This window comes from Pogona vitticeps, chromosome 4 (assembly GCF_051106095.1).
Source record: "Pogona vitticeps strain Pit_001003342236 chromosome 4, PviZW2.1, whole genome shotgun sequence".
Classification (NCBI taxonomy): domain Eukaryota; kingdom Metazoa; phylum Chordata; class Lepidosauria; order Squamata; family Agamidae; genus Pogona; species Pogona vitticeps.
In genome coordinates, this window is record NC_135786.1 from 55,628,436 (window position 1) to 55,644,307 (window position 15,872).

Below are 15,872 nucleotides of genomic sequence, written 5' to 3' on the forward strand. Positions count from 1 at the left end.
AGAGGTTTGTGGCAAAGAAGTTTGGTTCCTCACTAGAGCTTTTGGGAAAAGCTTAGTGGTGGGGGCTTCTGAACCCAGATCTCAGGAGTCTGAAGGAAAATTTCCTCAGGATCTGAGGACCAGTGGGCTAGCTTGAGGCTCAAGATTATCTTGTATTACTGTCATTAGGTTCATATGAGATGTGTTGACTTTATTTAATATTTGAAGAAATAAATGTTTCTTTGCAGGAAGGAGCAGAGAATGGCGTGATTGTCCTTCTACTTGGTAACAAAACAGATTACACTGCCGAAAGGAGAATATCTGTAAATGATGGTGAATCCTTAGCCAAGGTACACACATGAATTCTTGTCTGATCTGAATGTTTCCTTCTCCACTCAGGTAAAATCAGACAAAAATCAGAATAATAAGGTTGATGTTTTCAAGCTGATTTTACAAATCTGCCCAGGAGCAAATAAATACAGATAACTAGGAACTGTGAGCGGAAAGTGATGACTACATAATGATATCATCTTCCTCTTGGTTCTTTATCTTCAGAGCAAATGACCTACCCCAGTTACCTGGCAGAGTGCCTGCTCCCACCTAGCTCTACTCGTCTCACTTGATTTAGCCAGGCTGGGTGGTTGGACCCCGAGAGAGGCCTTGAAGGAGAGAACTAGAAACCAGGAGTTCTCAGTGGTGGCCCCTCAACTCTATAATATCTTGCCTCCTGAGATTTGCCTGGCACCCTCGCTGGGAGTTTTTAAGAACAAGCTGAAGACTAGGTTCTTCAGGCAGGCCTTCCCCCATCCATCACCTAGTTCCCTGTGTTTTTCCATCTTGGATTTTGCTTAGCTTTCCTTCCTTCTTTCTTTCCTTCTTTCCTTCTTTTTGGGGGGATATTGTCTGTTTTAATTCTTGTTTTATATTGCTTGGACTGTAAGCCGCCCAGAGTACATTCGTTTGAATCTAGATGGGTGGGGTAAACACCAAATGAATGAATGAATGAATGAATGAATGAATGAATGAATAAATAAATAAATAAATAAAATAAATAAACAAACAAATCAGAAATAAAAGTGTTTTGATAATGCTTAATTCCAAATGTGTACCTTCCAGATAAGGAAGTGGTCCTGAAAGATGAGTTATGTCTTCAGGACTGAATACTGTACAAAATTTGGTAACTACTGCTGTTATAGAAAGCATGTTTTGGTTATGTCATTATGATTTATTATACTTTAATGCCAGGAGTATGGACTTTCATTTTGTGAATGCAGTGCAGCCTCAGGTCACAACGTGACTGAATCAATGGTCAAATTAGCCAGGTGAGTAATTGATCTCAGCATTTCTTCATGTACTGGACACTAACATATTAATGTGTGGAACTGAAAATAAATCAGTGTTTCATTTAAAACAGCATCCACAAAACTGCAGCAAGTGAAGTACTCACTTTCATATTAGAGTGTGAATTAGTGCAGTTTTACTGAAAAGTGACATGGTAGCTACACCAGTCTAGAATTCAATTATATATATAGACCTGAGAGTTAGATTATTGACATTTCCACATTATCAGAAATAGGATAATGAGGCTTGTCTTTGTGTCTGTGTGGCAAATAGCTGCTGGGAAATGCTTGAAAAATAAATGTCAACGTAGAATTGTTCTCAGGAGGTGCTACTTTTCTCTGACTCTCCTACCCTTTGCAATTTCATGAGCCTGCCAAAATTCTTCTCTGGAAGGTTGAAGAATTATGAAAAGCAGGATGAATGATAACACCTGAGTTGGCAAATGGAGTGGGAATCAGTAAAAATCACGTTCCACTTTCCACCAGCAGGTTGCTCTACTAGGATGGACAACTTCAGTGGCACCAGGTTCAAATTTCTGCCTTTACAACCTTTTAGAGGTTGCACAGGCTACCAAAAATACTGTCCACAAGTAAAAACTAAAACTAACAAACAACAACATAAGCTAGAAGTGGCTAGAAGCATCCTGTTTGGATAAACTGTTATTAGGGGGCATTAGGTTGTGCTGGCTGGAGCAACACTTTGCCCACCACTGCTCTAATGGATCAAATACCTTCTGTTCAGAAAGCACCAACCCTTTGATCCCTGAAATGTTAGGGCGATAGAAGCTTCTCAAAAATGTCCTTAAAAGTGTGTTGAATTAGCCACAGGAATTTAAAAATTAAAATTAAAAGAATGAATGTAGGAGCTAGATTGGGTCTGATTAAAGGGGATAAATAAAGGAATTAAACCTTGTTGGAAAAAACTCCATCTGATGATTGGGTAGTTACCTGGGACACAGTACTAGTTTGCTGCATTCCTTGGAAAGAGCTATGAGGTTGGGCAAAGGAATTGACATTATTCCTAAGAGCATTAGGTCTTCCATCCAAAGCATCATTGCACCATTCACCACTTCTAACAAAAATAAATGCAATTTACTGCGAAAAATTCACCAAATAGCATGGGCAGGGGAAGGTAAAGGAGGCTTTTCCCCTTTGTTCCAAAGAACATTACAATGATAACCAATGTATGCATATAGTGTTCATAATTCCATACAAACATTATCATAAGACATAGAATATCTTCAGGAAAAAATACTTTCTGGATAAAATATAGCATTTCTAGTATTACAAACTTTTGAAAACCTTTTGGATTTCTACAGAATAGTAAAAAAGCCTGTTCATTTCCATGTTTATAATATCAGGTTGCTGAAAACCCATGAAGAACAATTCAAGCAGGAAATTCTGAAGTTAGTGCCACCTAAAAAGAAAAGTGGATGCTGCTTTTAATCAAAAGCCAACATGGGACATTAAGAGCAACTGTTATTTTTTTTTTTGAATATTAATGCTAGCAAATGTATAATTGATATAAGAATACATGGTGAATTTTATGTACATAAAGAAGCTTCATTTAGCATTACAGTATTTTGACTTGATATGTATGCAAAGATGTGTAAGATATCTGCCAGTCAAATCACTGTCTAGAGTTCACTCTCAAAGAAGGCATTTGATGGCGATCCAGTTCATTGTGGAATGGCGGTTGTTTGTTCCGCAAGTCATGAGATACACCAAAGCATTAAGTGATGCTGTGAATGAATTTGCAATCAAAATATGCCACAGGAATTTTGCCATTAAACTCTTCCACAGCTAGATACTTTTACTTGCCTATAGAAGTAGTGTCTGTTTTATCCATAGTTTCAAGACTAAGTCTTAGTTTCAAGACTTATACACCTGAAAAATGACATGCATGCTGAGGATAGTTTAGGTGTTCATCTCAGAATTATTATTATTTTTAAATCAACAGATTAATTTAATCTAAATCTTTCTGTGGTGTGAACTGCCATTTTCACTGACCAGGTAGCAGTCTCCCCTAACTAGAAATGTTCAGATTGTTGAAAGAATGAATGCTGCTGAATAAGCACCAGAGTAGAGGGAGAAAAAGACCACCGAGAATAGAAAGGAGTTGTCAGGGTAGCGGGGAAAAAGAGTAGTGGTAAATAGAAGGACCACCAGGGTGGGAGAGAGAAGGATTCTGTGTGTGGTTATGTAAGGGAAGAGAAACTGGGTGAGTAAACATAAAGAGAAAACAGGAGATAAAGATGAAATCCATTAGTTTAATAGATCACAACCAGAGTAAGCAAAGTGTGCTGCTTATGTACTGCCCCATAGTGTTTAAACCTGTTTCTGGGCATTTACAGTTTATACAGGCTACATACTGTCCTCCCACTTACCCAGCAAGCTGTGTACCCAGTTTACCAACCTTGGAAGGCTAAGTCAACTTTGAGCCAACTACCTGAGCCCTGGATTAAACTCTGGTTGTGAACTTCATTGCAGTACTGCAGTTTAACCACTGTGCCATGAGGCTCATTGAATCAATAAAAAATTGGCAAGTCAGCTCCTGCATGTTTCATTGATTCAATGACCCTATTCCAGTTGCAGCTTACTATCTAAGCAAGTTGCAGCTGGAGTAGGCCTTTTGAACTAATGGAATTTACAGAAGCGTTGACCTGCCAAATCCCCCACTGATTCACTGGCCCTATTCTAGTTGCAACTTACTAGACTAAGTAACAGGATTTTAGCTAGTAAAATATAATTGTTTGTATTGTTTTTTAATGTTTCTTTTTTAACATTGAATTGATGTCATGTATACTGCTTTAAATGAAGGTATACTTCATAAAATTTTAAAATAAATGAATAAATACCTGAGACTTCTCATGTAGTTCTTTTATTATTCAAACCAATTAATAAAAGTTTTAGCTTTCTCTGTATTTTTCATACAAACTCTTTTTCACATAGATGTCACTCAAATAAAATAATCAGTGGCCAAAATCCTGTTGCTTAGCATAGTAAATTGCACTAGAGTAGGCCTACTAAATCAATGGGGAATTTGGTGACTCAACTTCATAGTTCTATTGCTTCAAATGGGTCTACTCTAACTGCAATTTACCTTAGCACAGTAAGCTGCAGTTAGAATAGGCCAATTTAAATCAATGGAATTTAGGGAGGAGTTGCCTCACTAAATCACCATTGGGTCAACCGGCCTACTCTGGTGCAATTTACTCTATGCAACAGGATTTTGATCAGTATCTATGTACAAGCTCAGGCAGCAAATAGAAAGAATGGATTTAAAATACCTAGGTTTATCTAAATAATTGGAGAAAGCATAGTCAACAGCTGGGTTACAGTTTGATTTATCATAATCCTAGATTTCCTTAAGGTTATTATCATACACTTTACTAAAAGGTTTCACCTATCAAAAACAATTTCTGAGCTGTTCCTGAGCACTTCTAAAAAAGGAAAAAAAAACCTACATCAACAATTGTGAGCCCTGCTGCACCAACCCCTGGCTGAATCAGTGGGTAGCCCCTCCACCATGTCCATATCCATCAAGTCCACACAGTCTAGTTTAAGCTCAATGCAGTTTATTGGAACCAGGGAAGGGAAAACAACAACTGCAGGAGTTTGCACCATTCCTGTTGCTTGCCATAGCAGTGAAGTTGATGTCACTTGCCCCTACATAGTCTCTGTTCTTTCCAAAGCCCAAGTTAATTTTATTGGGGCCGATGAGTCTCTAATGACCTTTATTAGAGACCTCTATGGCAGACTGAAGAACGATTGGTTTATAAGCCTGCAGAAAGGGCAAAGCTTGGGGCTTGGCAGAGTCTGGTGTTGCAATGATGGAGGCAGTTGGTGTTGCTACTGGAGGCACTGCTGGCATTCCTTCTGCCTTTTTTTGCCTCCAGCATTGTCTATGGGTAGGCATGAGGCATGCTTAGTCTGATGCTGGCTGATGCTAGTGGTCATGCCAACAAGGTTGGGTGTGGCTGTTCAGACTTTCTCCTGCAAATAGACTGCCTTGCCTTTGGGGCATGTGGAGCTTGTCAAGGGGTCCTTGTGGTAGATATCATCCCAATTACTTTCAGGCTCTAGTACTTCTTCTGTGTTTAACTTCCTTTTCCCCCCAAGCCCCTTCCTCCTCCAGGTTCAAGAACTCAGCACCTGTGTTCCAGCTTCCTCCGTGTTCTCACCACCTCCTCTTTAGCCTCTACGAGGGCATCCCTTACAGGTAGTAAGCTGTAAGAAAGCCCCTGCTCTCTTCCAGGTGATTCTCCTTAGCAGCAGCTTCTTCGCTCAGGTCCTATGCCTGACTCAGAGCCGGCATTAGCCAGCTCTGAGTTTCTGGCCTGGGTGTCTGGGGTGGAGGCCAATGCTTTGCTAAGGATGCCAGGCGTAACCTCCTCACAACAATACATATAAACAGTTTTAGAAGAGGTAGTCTTGTTAGTCCACGCTCACGTATCAGGCAAAAATAAGAGACCAAGTCTGAGGAAGTGGACTTTTTCATGAAAGCTCATATTAAAATATAGCAGTTAGTCTTTAAAGTGCCAAACAATTTTTGTCTTCTTTATTTTTTATTTTTATTTTGTTTTTGCCTGATACATTTAGATCCAGTATTTTACTTACTGAAAGAAAATAATTCAAACCACAGTTCCTCTAACCTTAAATAACTCATGTCACAGTTCAACTGCTCCAAAAGCTGAACGGAACTGTTCCAGGAAAGTTTATGATCTTAAAGAATAAAAATACAGAAGAATAGCAAATTACATAAAATCGGGGCAAAGAAGAAAAAGTAAATAACCAAGTAAGTCTCTCTGAGGAGAGTTGTTCCACAGACAGGGTGCCATATTTAAAAGGCTCTTTCTTTCACTGCTTACTACCAGCTTCACTTCTGGGATGGCATTTGAACTGATTGTCAAATGTTGATCCACCAGCATGGCAGTCTGATATGGGGGAAAGTAATGTTTATGGTAAGTCCTTTATGGTAAGTCCTAAAAGAAATGGGAGTGCCTGACCACCTTATCCATCTCCTGAGAAACCTATACATGGGACAGGAAGCAACAGTTAGAACTGGATATGGAACAACTGATTGGTTCAAAATGGGGAAAGGAGTCCGAGAAGGCTGTATATTGTCCCCCGGCTTATTTAATTTATATGCAGAATACATCATGCGGAAGGCTGGACTGGAGGAATCCCAAGCCGGAATTAAGATTGCCGGAAGAAATATCAACAACCTCCGATACGCAGATGATACCACTCTGATGGCAGAAAGTGAGGAGGAGAACCTTGTAATGAGGGTGAAAGAGGAGAGTGCAAAAAACGGTCTGAAACTCAACATCAAAAAAATTAAGATCATGGCCACTGGCCCCATCACGTCCTGGCAAATAGAAGGGGAAGATATGGAGGCAGTGACAGATTTTACTTTCTTGGGCTCCATAATCACTGCGGATGGAGACAGCAGCCACGAAATTAAAAGACGCCTGCTTCTTGGGAGGAAAGCGATGACAAACTTTGACAGCATCTTAAAAAGCAGAGATATCACCTTGCCAACAAAAGTCCAAATAGTCAAAGCTATGGTTTTTCCTGTAGTGATGTATGGAAGTGAGAGCTGGACCATAAAGAAAGCTGACCGCCGAAGAATTGATGCCTTTGAATTGTGGTGCTGGAGGAGGGTCTTGAGAGTCCCCTGGACTGCAAGGAGAACAAACCTATCAATTAAGGAAATCAACCCTGAGTGCTCACTCGAAGGACAGATCCTGAAGCTGAGGCTCCAATACTTTGGCCATCTCATGAGAAGAGAGGACTCCCTGGAAAAGACCTTAATGTTGGGAAAGTGTGAAGGCAAGAGGAGAAGGGGATGACAGAGGATGAGATGGTTGGACAGTGTCACCGAAGCAACCAACATGAATCTGACCCAACTCCGGGAGGCAGTGGAAGATAGGAGGGCCTGGTGTGCTCTGGTCCATGGGGTCACGAAGAGTCAGACATGACTAAACGACTAAACGAACGAATGTTTATGGTACCTAGTTCCCAGTAAGTATTTTAAATAATGCCATTTCATATGGAAAGCAAGTTGTAAAGACATTTAGGAAGCTGAAAGCAGAGGGAAAGTAAACTAAACAACTAAACAATGATTACTGATACAACGCAAGAGCCAGTGTGGTATAGTGATCAGAATGTTGGACTGGCCAAATTCACATCCTCAATGATCCATGAAAATGTCCTGTGTAACCTTGGTCCAAGCACTGTCAAGGAAAAACTGTATCAGAGAAAAAAACCCATAAATACTATCTTGAATTCACTGGATATGAGGTAGATACACATATAACTAATTATCTATTTGCCATGCTCTTCTTTGCTTTTCCAATGTCCTTACATAGCTGTGTTGCTGTGCAGAGGAAAAAATAAATAAGTAAAATACAGTACTGGTACAATATTTTCATTTTGAGTGATGTACAGCAGATGGCGCTTTTCTTGCTTCAACTGATTCCCAAAGAGCTTCCATAGAAGGAAAATGTGCCTTATGTTTGTTTTTTCTTACTTAAAACTTCTCCACAAGATGGCAGCAAACCGAATTTAAAATTCATTAATTGTAATAACAAGATTGAGCCAATTTGAATTTCTCCCAGATTTTAAATCTGTAAACAACTTAAAAATCAACAACAGTTAAATTAGTTCTCTAATGAAAACAGCTGTTTATAACCAGATTGCACCAGTATGAAAAATAAATGATACGCTAATCATAACTCAACCTACAAGTAAGAGTAAAACATGGTATTCAGTGAGTAAAATCAACAATAACATCAATAAATAGAGTTTTAACTAATACCAAATATGCTAATTATTATTTCAATCAAGTTTTTGGGTCAAGAACTAATGTACCATACAATCTTACAAGAAAACTGACGCACACAGAAACTATTCATTACCACACCTCTAAAATGTTCTAAAATGATCAGTTATATTTTTGTGGTTGCCATGAATTCCCAACAGGGACGCAACAATGCTGGGAAAATCCAAGTTCACAAATGCATATGAACAGAAATGAATGATCAAGTCATTAAAGAAATTAATGGGGAAAATGACAAAACAGCAGATTTTTACAGGACCATTAACAGAAGCACACATATCTTTCAGATTCTTGCCATCAGAAGTGAACTACAAATAAATGATCTTTGTTTTTGTTTTCAATTACATGTAAGTAAGTACTCTGCCAATTCTCCTATAAGAAGGCAAAACAAAAATCTCAGAGTCCAGCACATCTGTATCAATACGCTCATGGTTTAAGAGAAGATAGGTGGAGGTTGATTTGCTCATGGTCTGAATTCCCTTACTTTAGGAATATAGCTAGAGCTATAAACTTTTTGTCTTCAGTTGAACCCCTCTCTCCCTGGGGAATCTTTATTTCTGTATTAAACAGAAGAAAGAGTTATTGGGTTGGGTTTCTTCATTTACACTTTATACAATAGTGGTCAAAATCTTACCAATGTAAATTTAAGCAGAGGAAGCTGGCTGAAGTCATCAACGGGGCTGGTACAATTTGATTTAAATGGAAAGCTTCCTTCTTAATATTCATTTTTAGACTGTTCATTGCTTGTTTCATTGACTTTTTAAAGTAACCTCTGCAGTCCATCAAAATATTGTTTGCATATCAGATTTTGTTGCTATATCCCCTTATTGACAATGATACTGAGAGACTTTGCTCGTTGTTCACAAACTTTTTTGTTTTTTAAAGAATTTTTTTTTTGCAAAAGCTTTGCTTGCCATCCTATGATTGGTTGCTGGGGTGGCAGCTTTCCTGCAGTGATTCAAATGATCACACAACCTAAATGATCACACAACCCAGAGACCTTTGGGTAGTGTGGGCGGCACATAAATTAAATAAATAATTAAATAATTAAATAATTAAATAATTAAATAATTAAATAAATAAATAAATAAATAAATAAATAAATAAATAACGTGAATGGAGCCATTTTTTTTTTAAAAAAAGTTGAAGCCCCAGCAGTAGAGGCAAAACTGTACTTTACAGATGGGGAGTGGTTGAGACAGGTCCAGGCTGATTTGCCTTTTCTTTTGCATCATGTTGTTAACAGAAAAGAAAATGAGAACCAGCTCCTCCCAATCCCAAAGCATTTCCCACGTTTTTCAAAGAATGTGGTTGGACTCTTAATGCAAAGGAGTGTAGTTGATCTCAACCTTAAACAGACCTGTCACAGAAGCCTTTTGCTTCAGAGCACTGCGAAGGGATGCTCCAGGGATTTCTAAAATGAAATGGCAAGGGGAAGACCAACTGAGGACTGGTGATAAGACTGCAGCTCTGTGCTTTGCCCCCCCTACTGAACTCGGTGTACAGTACCTCTGCCCTAATTCATGTGAAATCAGTTTACACGAAACAATCCTAGGCAAAGGAAAAGTACAGCAGAATTATTTGGCCCAGACCTCACTTCACGGGAGGGAGGGGAGCTCACCGCAGCCTTATTCTGCATTCTGCCAAAAATATATATATTACATGCCATTCTTTATATTAACATAGCTTGTTCCGCTTCCAAAACAACGAGAAGGCTTCAGACTGTGAAATAGCCCTGGGCTCCTCTGAAGTCTGGCAGGGCCTGATCCTAGTCACTCTTAGGATCCAGTGGTATACTTATCAGGGAAGGAGTCCAAGGTGAGAAAAACTGCACATTTCCATCCGAGTCTTTTCACATGTACTGTAATTCAACGGTACATAAGGATTTCCTGTCATTAAAACGGAAGCGTATAGACCGAGCAGTGGAGTCGCTACCGCGGCGAAAGTGCTGCGGCGAATTAGCGGCCTAGTTCTGCCCAGACCCCGGAAGTAGGAAGCCAAGGGCCCAGCCGCTTAACTCGCGTACACAGAAGGCGCCTTCCCACGTCCGCCGCCTCCGTCTTTCCAGTCCTGGGGAAGTCTTCTGAGTGGTTCATGGGGCAAGGAGAAGGAGGGCGTCCGCGGGATTGAAGAGCTGAGGTGGAGGATGGCGGGTTGTGTCACCCTGGGGAGCGGTTATGACGTCCAGATACTGTATAGGAGAGAAATGTGGGGAAGTGGGGTCGTCCGGAAGGTTTAAAGACACGTCGCAGGTCGGCTGCTGTCATTGGAAGGGGAGCTTGGGGTGTTTCGGGCAGAAGTCCAAGCACTGGCAGCTCGAGTAATTTCTAGCTGCTGCCTTTTGAGTTGTGCCACCAATCCTGGGCTCTCTTACTTGGAAGCAGATTAAGCCCCATTGAACTGAACGAGATTGTGGATGTATAGGGCTGGAGGTAGGAGAGAGAAATGGCATGGGGGAGGGAAAGGGAATTAAAAAAAAAATACAAGCCCCATACTGTTTCTTAGACTAGCAGTGGTTTGGTCTACAGGAAGAAGAGACTGTTTTAGATAGTAACCTAAATTTCAGAAACTGGCCCCAAACTAGGAGTTTTTTTTTTTTTAATATAGTTCATTTAGAGAAAAATCTGACAACAGCTGGTGGTCCAGAATAGTGTTGTGTTTTGAGAAAAATTCATTAAGCTTATAACATCTAACAGTGCTACATTGTGCAGGCACTTATGGTTAATGGGCTAGGTGTGTTACTGGTTTCATGCTGGGTAACAAATTTGTGTAACTGCTAAATCACATGAATTACACCAGGATTTTTCAGCAGATTGTAGGACTTGCCACTGGCTTTTGCAGAAGTGCATAAAGCAAAATAGTTTTGATAGTGAGATGAATATGTGGTTTTAAGACCTACTTTAAACATTTGTTTGTTAGCATTTTGGGGTGGATACTTGTCTTAAAATCTGCATGAATTAAAGTTTACTTGTGGAAAACTTATGTCCATATTAGTATATTTCATTATTTATTTGTTTCTTTGCTTGACTTCTATACCGCCTATCTGGCTATGATGCCACTCTGGGTGGTTTACAATAAAAAAATTAAGACACAAAATAAAGGCTGTATACAAGTATGGTTAAGTGTTGGAGTTTAGGTAAGGGATGTAATGCAGGTTAATTACAAATTATGAAAGAAAAAGAATCGGGAGGGATACATCCTAATGCAGGAATAGGAATCCTTTTTAAACCTAGGGATCACATTTCAATTTGGAAAGATTGTGGCAGTTGCATTCTACAATTGTTACTATTTTGTCCAGTGCAACAGCTTTGAGGCATGTTTAATTTTCTTGTGGTGTAAAACACAAGGCTGTGTTGTGAAAATTCTTACTGGCCTGCAAGTTAGACTTCTTGCTTTGAGGAAATTCTTTCTGGTCTTTAAATACCTGTCAGGTCTCACAGAACATCTGTCAGCCTGATTATGCTTTTGGGCTGCAGATTCTCATTCTCCACCCTAACATTGTCATTGCTTGCAAAAGTTCTGTTTCTGCCATGCCTGTTACTGATGCAGTGTTTGGCATTCTCATCTGCACACAATGTCCTTTTTACTGTAGGCATCATATTTTTCTTCATCCATATGCAAGTTGTACAAATATTTTCATATCCCTTGTATATCAGTGTAGTTGCATTGTCTTAAATGGCTGCAAGAGTGGGCCATCCTATTTTGTTGCAAAACTACATGTTACGACACAGAGCCTTGGATTAGAAACTGTGGAACTAGACTGCAAGTCAGCAAAGTCTTCAGAGATCAGGGACTACGAAAGAGATTTGCAAGACCCATTCCAAATTTGAGACTGGACTAGATAGGCCTTCAGTATAACTCAGCATGGCTCTTAGATATGTCATGCATTCAAATGTAGATTTTTGAATTGTTCCTTTAAGGCTGTGAATTGCACACTCCGCTAAACAGAATAGACCTTAGAGTGGGTAAACATGCATAGGATTGGACTATAATTATTTTAAAAGAGTTGCAACAAATCCAGGATTATCCTGCTTTTGTTTTAACCATTGATTTTAGAAATACATATTGGAAATGGTTGGTGGAGAGGTTATCAACAAAATCCAAGGAGCAGATATGATCGAATATTACTGACAGTTTGGATGAGTTGCTAATTGTCCATTTGCAGGTCTGTGAAATCACTGGGATAAATAAGGAACATTGTCTTAATATGAATGTAAAGAAAATCAAGTTCATAGTAATCAGTAAAAAGCAAGCAACTCAGTTATACATTATATCTATCCTCAGCCCTACTTGCTGCTGGTATACTATTGTAGACTTTGATGTGACCTACTATAAAAAGACAGAAGCATTTGAAACCTGGATTTATCACTGGATGCTAAGATGCCAATAATAATAATAATAATAATAATAATAATAATAATAATAATAATAATAATAATAATAATAATAATAATAATGATGATGATGATGATGATGATGATGATGATGATAATAATAATAATAATAATAATAATAATAATAATAATAATAATAATAATAATAATAATAATAATAATAATAATAATAATAATAATTAGTGTGTCATCAAGTCAGTTCTGACTTATGGCAACCCTTTTCTGGGTTTTCTAGGTAGAGAGTACTCAGAATGGTTTACCGTTCCCTTCTTCTGGGGATATCCTTGGACTGTGCAGCTTGTCTAAAACAATATGGGCTGGAACACAAATTGTTCTGAGACACAGAAGGCTAGAGACCAAGAAATAATTAAACAGACTGCAGGAAAGTAGAATACTTCAGTCACCAAGCCCTTTGGATATAATTCTATAGTATATGAAATGGGAGTAGATTTGATGTACAGACCGGATGTAAGGCCTACATATTCTCTCACTATCTCATGAGTAAAGGAAAGTGCAAGACCTTTAATCTTACATATGTTCCTTGTACCCCTAGCTCGCATAGGTGAGATCTTCATTTGTAAAAACTGGGTATAAATAAAACTTCATAGACATCAGTGGAACCTTTTTGTGTGCCACCAACTGAACATCATACTCTCAGGTTTTCCATATCTTTTGGGTTTCCCTTAATAGCATAATTGGGTATAGGTTTACTTTTTAGTTTGGCCTGGAGCTTGCAAAATTAAAGTGTCTACTTAGTCCAGCATTTAATGTGTGGTTTCCAGGAGGTCTGGGGGAAGAGCAACATCTCTTCCTTGTTGTTTGATTCCCATCAATTGATATTCACAGATGTGAAACAGCTGCAGAGTTTGGGGTTGCATCTAAATCTGTATGAAAAAAATTGGAATGGAAAGCAAAGCTAGTTTATTCTCTGCCAATACCATTTGTTCTGTGTAAATATAAGAAGCAATGTGGTATTATTAAATTAATATAGTATCTATTGCTTGTTTAATGGAAATAAATAAAATTGGCCTGTTTTAGAAAGTTAGAAATTCAGGCATCTGCTTCTCTAAAACCACATTGTTGTCATGTTTGAATTAGCTATGTGTGTCTTTGTAGCCAGTTTTTGTGATCACAATGCCAAAAAAGGTGCTTAGAATGGGGATTTGGATGTCCCCTTTCACCATTTTATTTGAGGCACTGAACTATTTTCTTGGTTAATTCTTTTTAATGTCCTTTTTAGGTTTTTTTCACCAAACGGCATGGAGCTTTCTGCCAGTGAACTCAGCATTTATGATAAACTCTCTGAGACCATTGACTTGGTGAGGCAGACTGGTTATCAGTGTGGTATGTCGGAAAAAGCCATTGAGAAATTCATCAGGCAGCTCTTGGAAAAAAATGAGCCCCAAAGAGGACCCCCACGTTATCCTCTCTTGATGTTTCTATATAAGGTAAAGTATTTATAATAACCTTGTGGCTTCTCATGTCCTTACAGAAGGGGAAGGGAACAGGAACATGTGACTGGGCCAATATAGCTGGACGGCAACTCCCATATTACCTTAGCAATCATAGCCAGCCATGAGGGTATTGCAATCCAGTTACATCTGGAGGATCACGTGTTTCCCAGTCTTGCAGAAAAAAAGTCCATTGTAGTTTGAGATGAGCGCAATCACAGTATGAGAGGTTATATGACATTGGGGATAATATATAAGATTGTGCATAATGCAATTTGAACAGTTCTTTCAGTTGGTTTATTATATATGGGAAATATTGTCTTGTAGTACCCTGTTTCCACGAAAATAAGCCCTAACCTGAAAATAAGCCCTAGTATGATTTTTCAAGATGCTCGTAAGATAAGCCCTACCTCAAAAATAAGCCCCAGTTAAGTGAAACCTTGCCCTCCACCATTGTGCAGCAACCAGAAGATGACATGACTGTGTTTGAATAAATGTAAATTGTTGTACATGAAAAAAAATAAAACATCCCCTGAAAATAAGCCCTAATGCATTTTTAGAACAAAAATTAATATAAGACCCGGTCTTATTTTCGGGGAAACACGGTAAGAACTTCTAAATAAAAAAATTCAAAATTTGTAAGATAATATGATAAATAATGGCTTTGATTGCAACAAGAACTTGAGTGATTCTTTTTATATTGTGGAGGAAATGTTGGAGAGAATTGCCACACAGCAGAAAGGCTTTTGATCTCTGGTTGCTTGATCTACAGTGGTGCCTTGACTTATGAAGGTCTTGACTTGCGACCAATTTGAGTTATGACCAGCTCCGGCCGCAAAATTTGGCTTTGACTTGTGACCGGAGCTTTGAGATACGACTGGAAAAAAGGCAAGGAATTTAAACTGCTAACATTGGATTTGAGAGAACAGGAAGAGGGAAGGGCATTGGAGGGGGCAGCCATTGAGGTGGTGCTGGGTAGGGGAAGGAATGACGGTGGTGGTAGAACATGCCCACATAGGAGAAGAGAGATTAGATATCTTACATCTATCCCCTCTTCTAGTCCTACCCCCAACCAGATGGTATCAGATGACCATATCAGCAAATCCTCGAGCCACATGGTGCTGTTGATGAATGCCAGGCCAGTACAAAATAAGACTGCCCTCATCCATGATGTAATTCTGGATGAGGGTGCTGACCTGGTATTCATTACTGAGACCTGGGTGGGAGAGGAGGGTGGTGTTCCCCTCTCCCAGCTGTGTCTGCCTGGGGACTCGGTCCAGCACCAATGTTGCTCGGAGGGTCGGGGAGGGGGAGTTGCTATAGTCTATAGGAGTTCTATCTCCTTGACCAGGCTTCCTATCCCTTTGAGAGGAGGACTTGAGGGCCAGTGTATTGTGTGTTGGGTTTGCAAGACAGATTAGGGATTCTGTTGGTGTACTGCCCACTCTGCTGCGTACCAACAGTCTCCCTGCCTGAGCTCATGGAGGTAGTCTCAGACCTGGTGTTGAAGATTCCCAGGCTGTTGGTGCTGGGGGACCTCAACATTCATGCCGAGGCTTCCTTGACTGGGGCGGCTTAGGACTTCATGGCCGCCATGACAACCATGAGGCTGTCTCAATGTGTCATCGGCCCGACACATGAGAAGGGCCATACCTTGGACCTGGTTTTCCCAACGGGACTGGGAGATGGTGGTTTGGATGTGGAGGGGCTGGTTGTGACTCCATTGTCATGGTCAGACCACTTCCTGGTCATGTTTAGTCTATTAGCTTCTTCTTCACTCTGCAAGGGTGGGGGATCCATTAAGATGATCCGTCCTTGGAGACTAATGGATCCAGATGGTTTCCTGGATGCTCTGGGGGATTAT

At 39.6% G+C, this 15,872-nt stretch overlaps 2 protein-coding genes across 4 annotated transcripts in view; both read left to right on the forward strand.

Annotated features, from left to right (window-relative positions):
* RAB44 (RAB44, member RAS oncogene family) overlaps positions 1–7,969 on the forward strand; it is a 40,702-nt gene extending 32,733 nt beyond the window's left edge. For both annotated transcript variants that reach the window (XM_020795451.3, XM_078392743.1), the window contains 3 exons: positions 228–329; positions 1,225–1,301; positions 2,681–7,969. In XM_020795451.3, the coding sequence (XP_020651110.3) occupies positions 228–329; positions 1,225–1,301; positions 2,681–2,765 (264 nt within the window). In that variant the 3' untranslated portion in view covers positions 2,766–7,969. The remainder of the gene's footprint in view (positions 1–227; positions 330–1,224; positions 1,302–2,680) is intronic.
* A 2,101-nt stretch (positions 7,970–10,070) lies between these two features.
* C4H6orf89 (chromosome 4 C6orf89 homolog) overlaps positions 10,071–15,872 on the forward strand; it is a 38,328-nt gene continuing 32,526 nt past the window's right edge. The window contains exons 1-2 of one of the 2 annotated variants that reach the window (XM_020795429.3): positions 10,071–10,302; positions 13,798–14,005. In XM_020795429.3, coding sequence (XP_020651088.3) covers positions 13,817–14,005 — 189 coding nt within the window. In that variant the 5' untranslated portion in view covers positions 10,071–10,302; positions 13,798–13,816. Of the gene's footprint in view, positions 10,416–13,797; positions 14,006–15,872 lie in introns of both variants that reach the window. The other variant, XM_020795439.3, reaches the window with a different exon arrangement.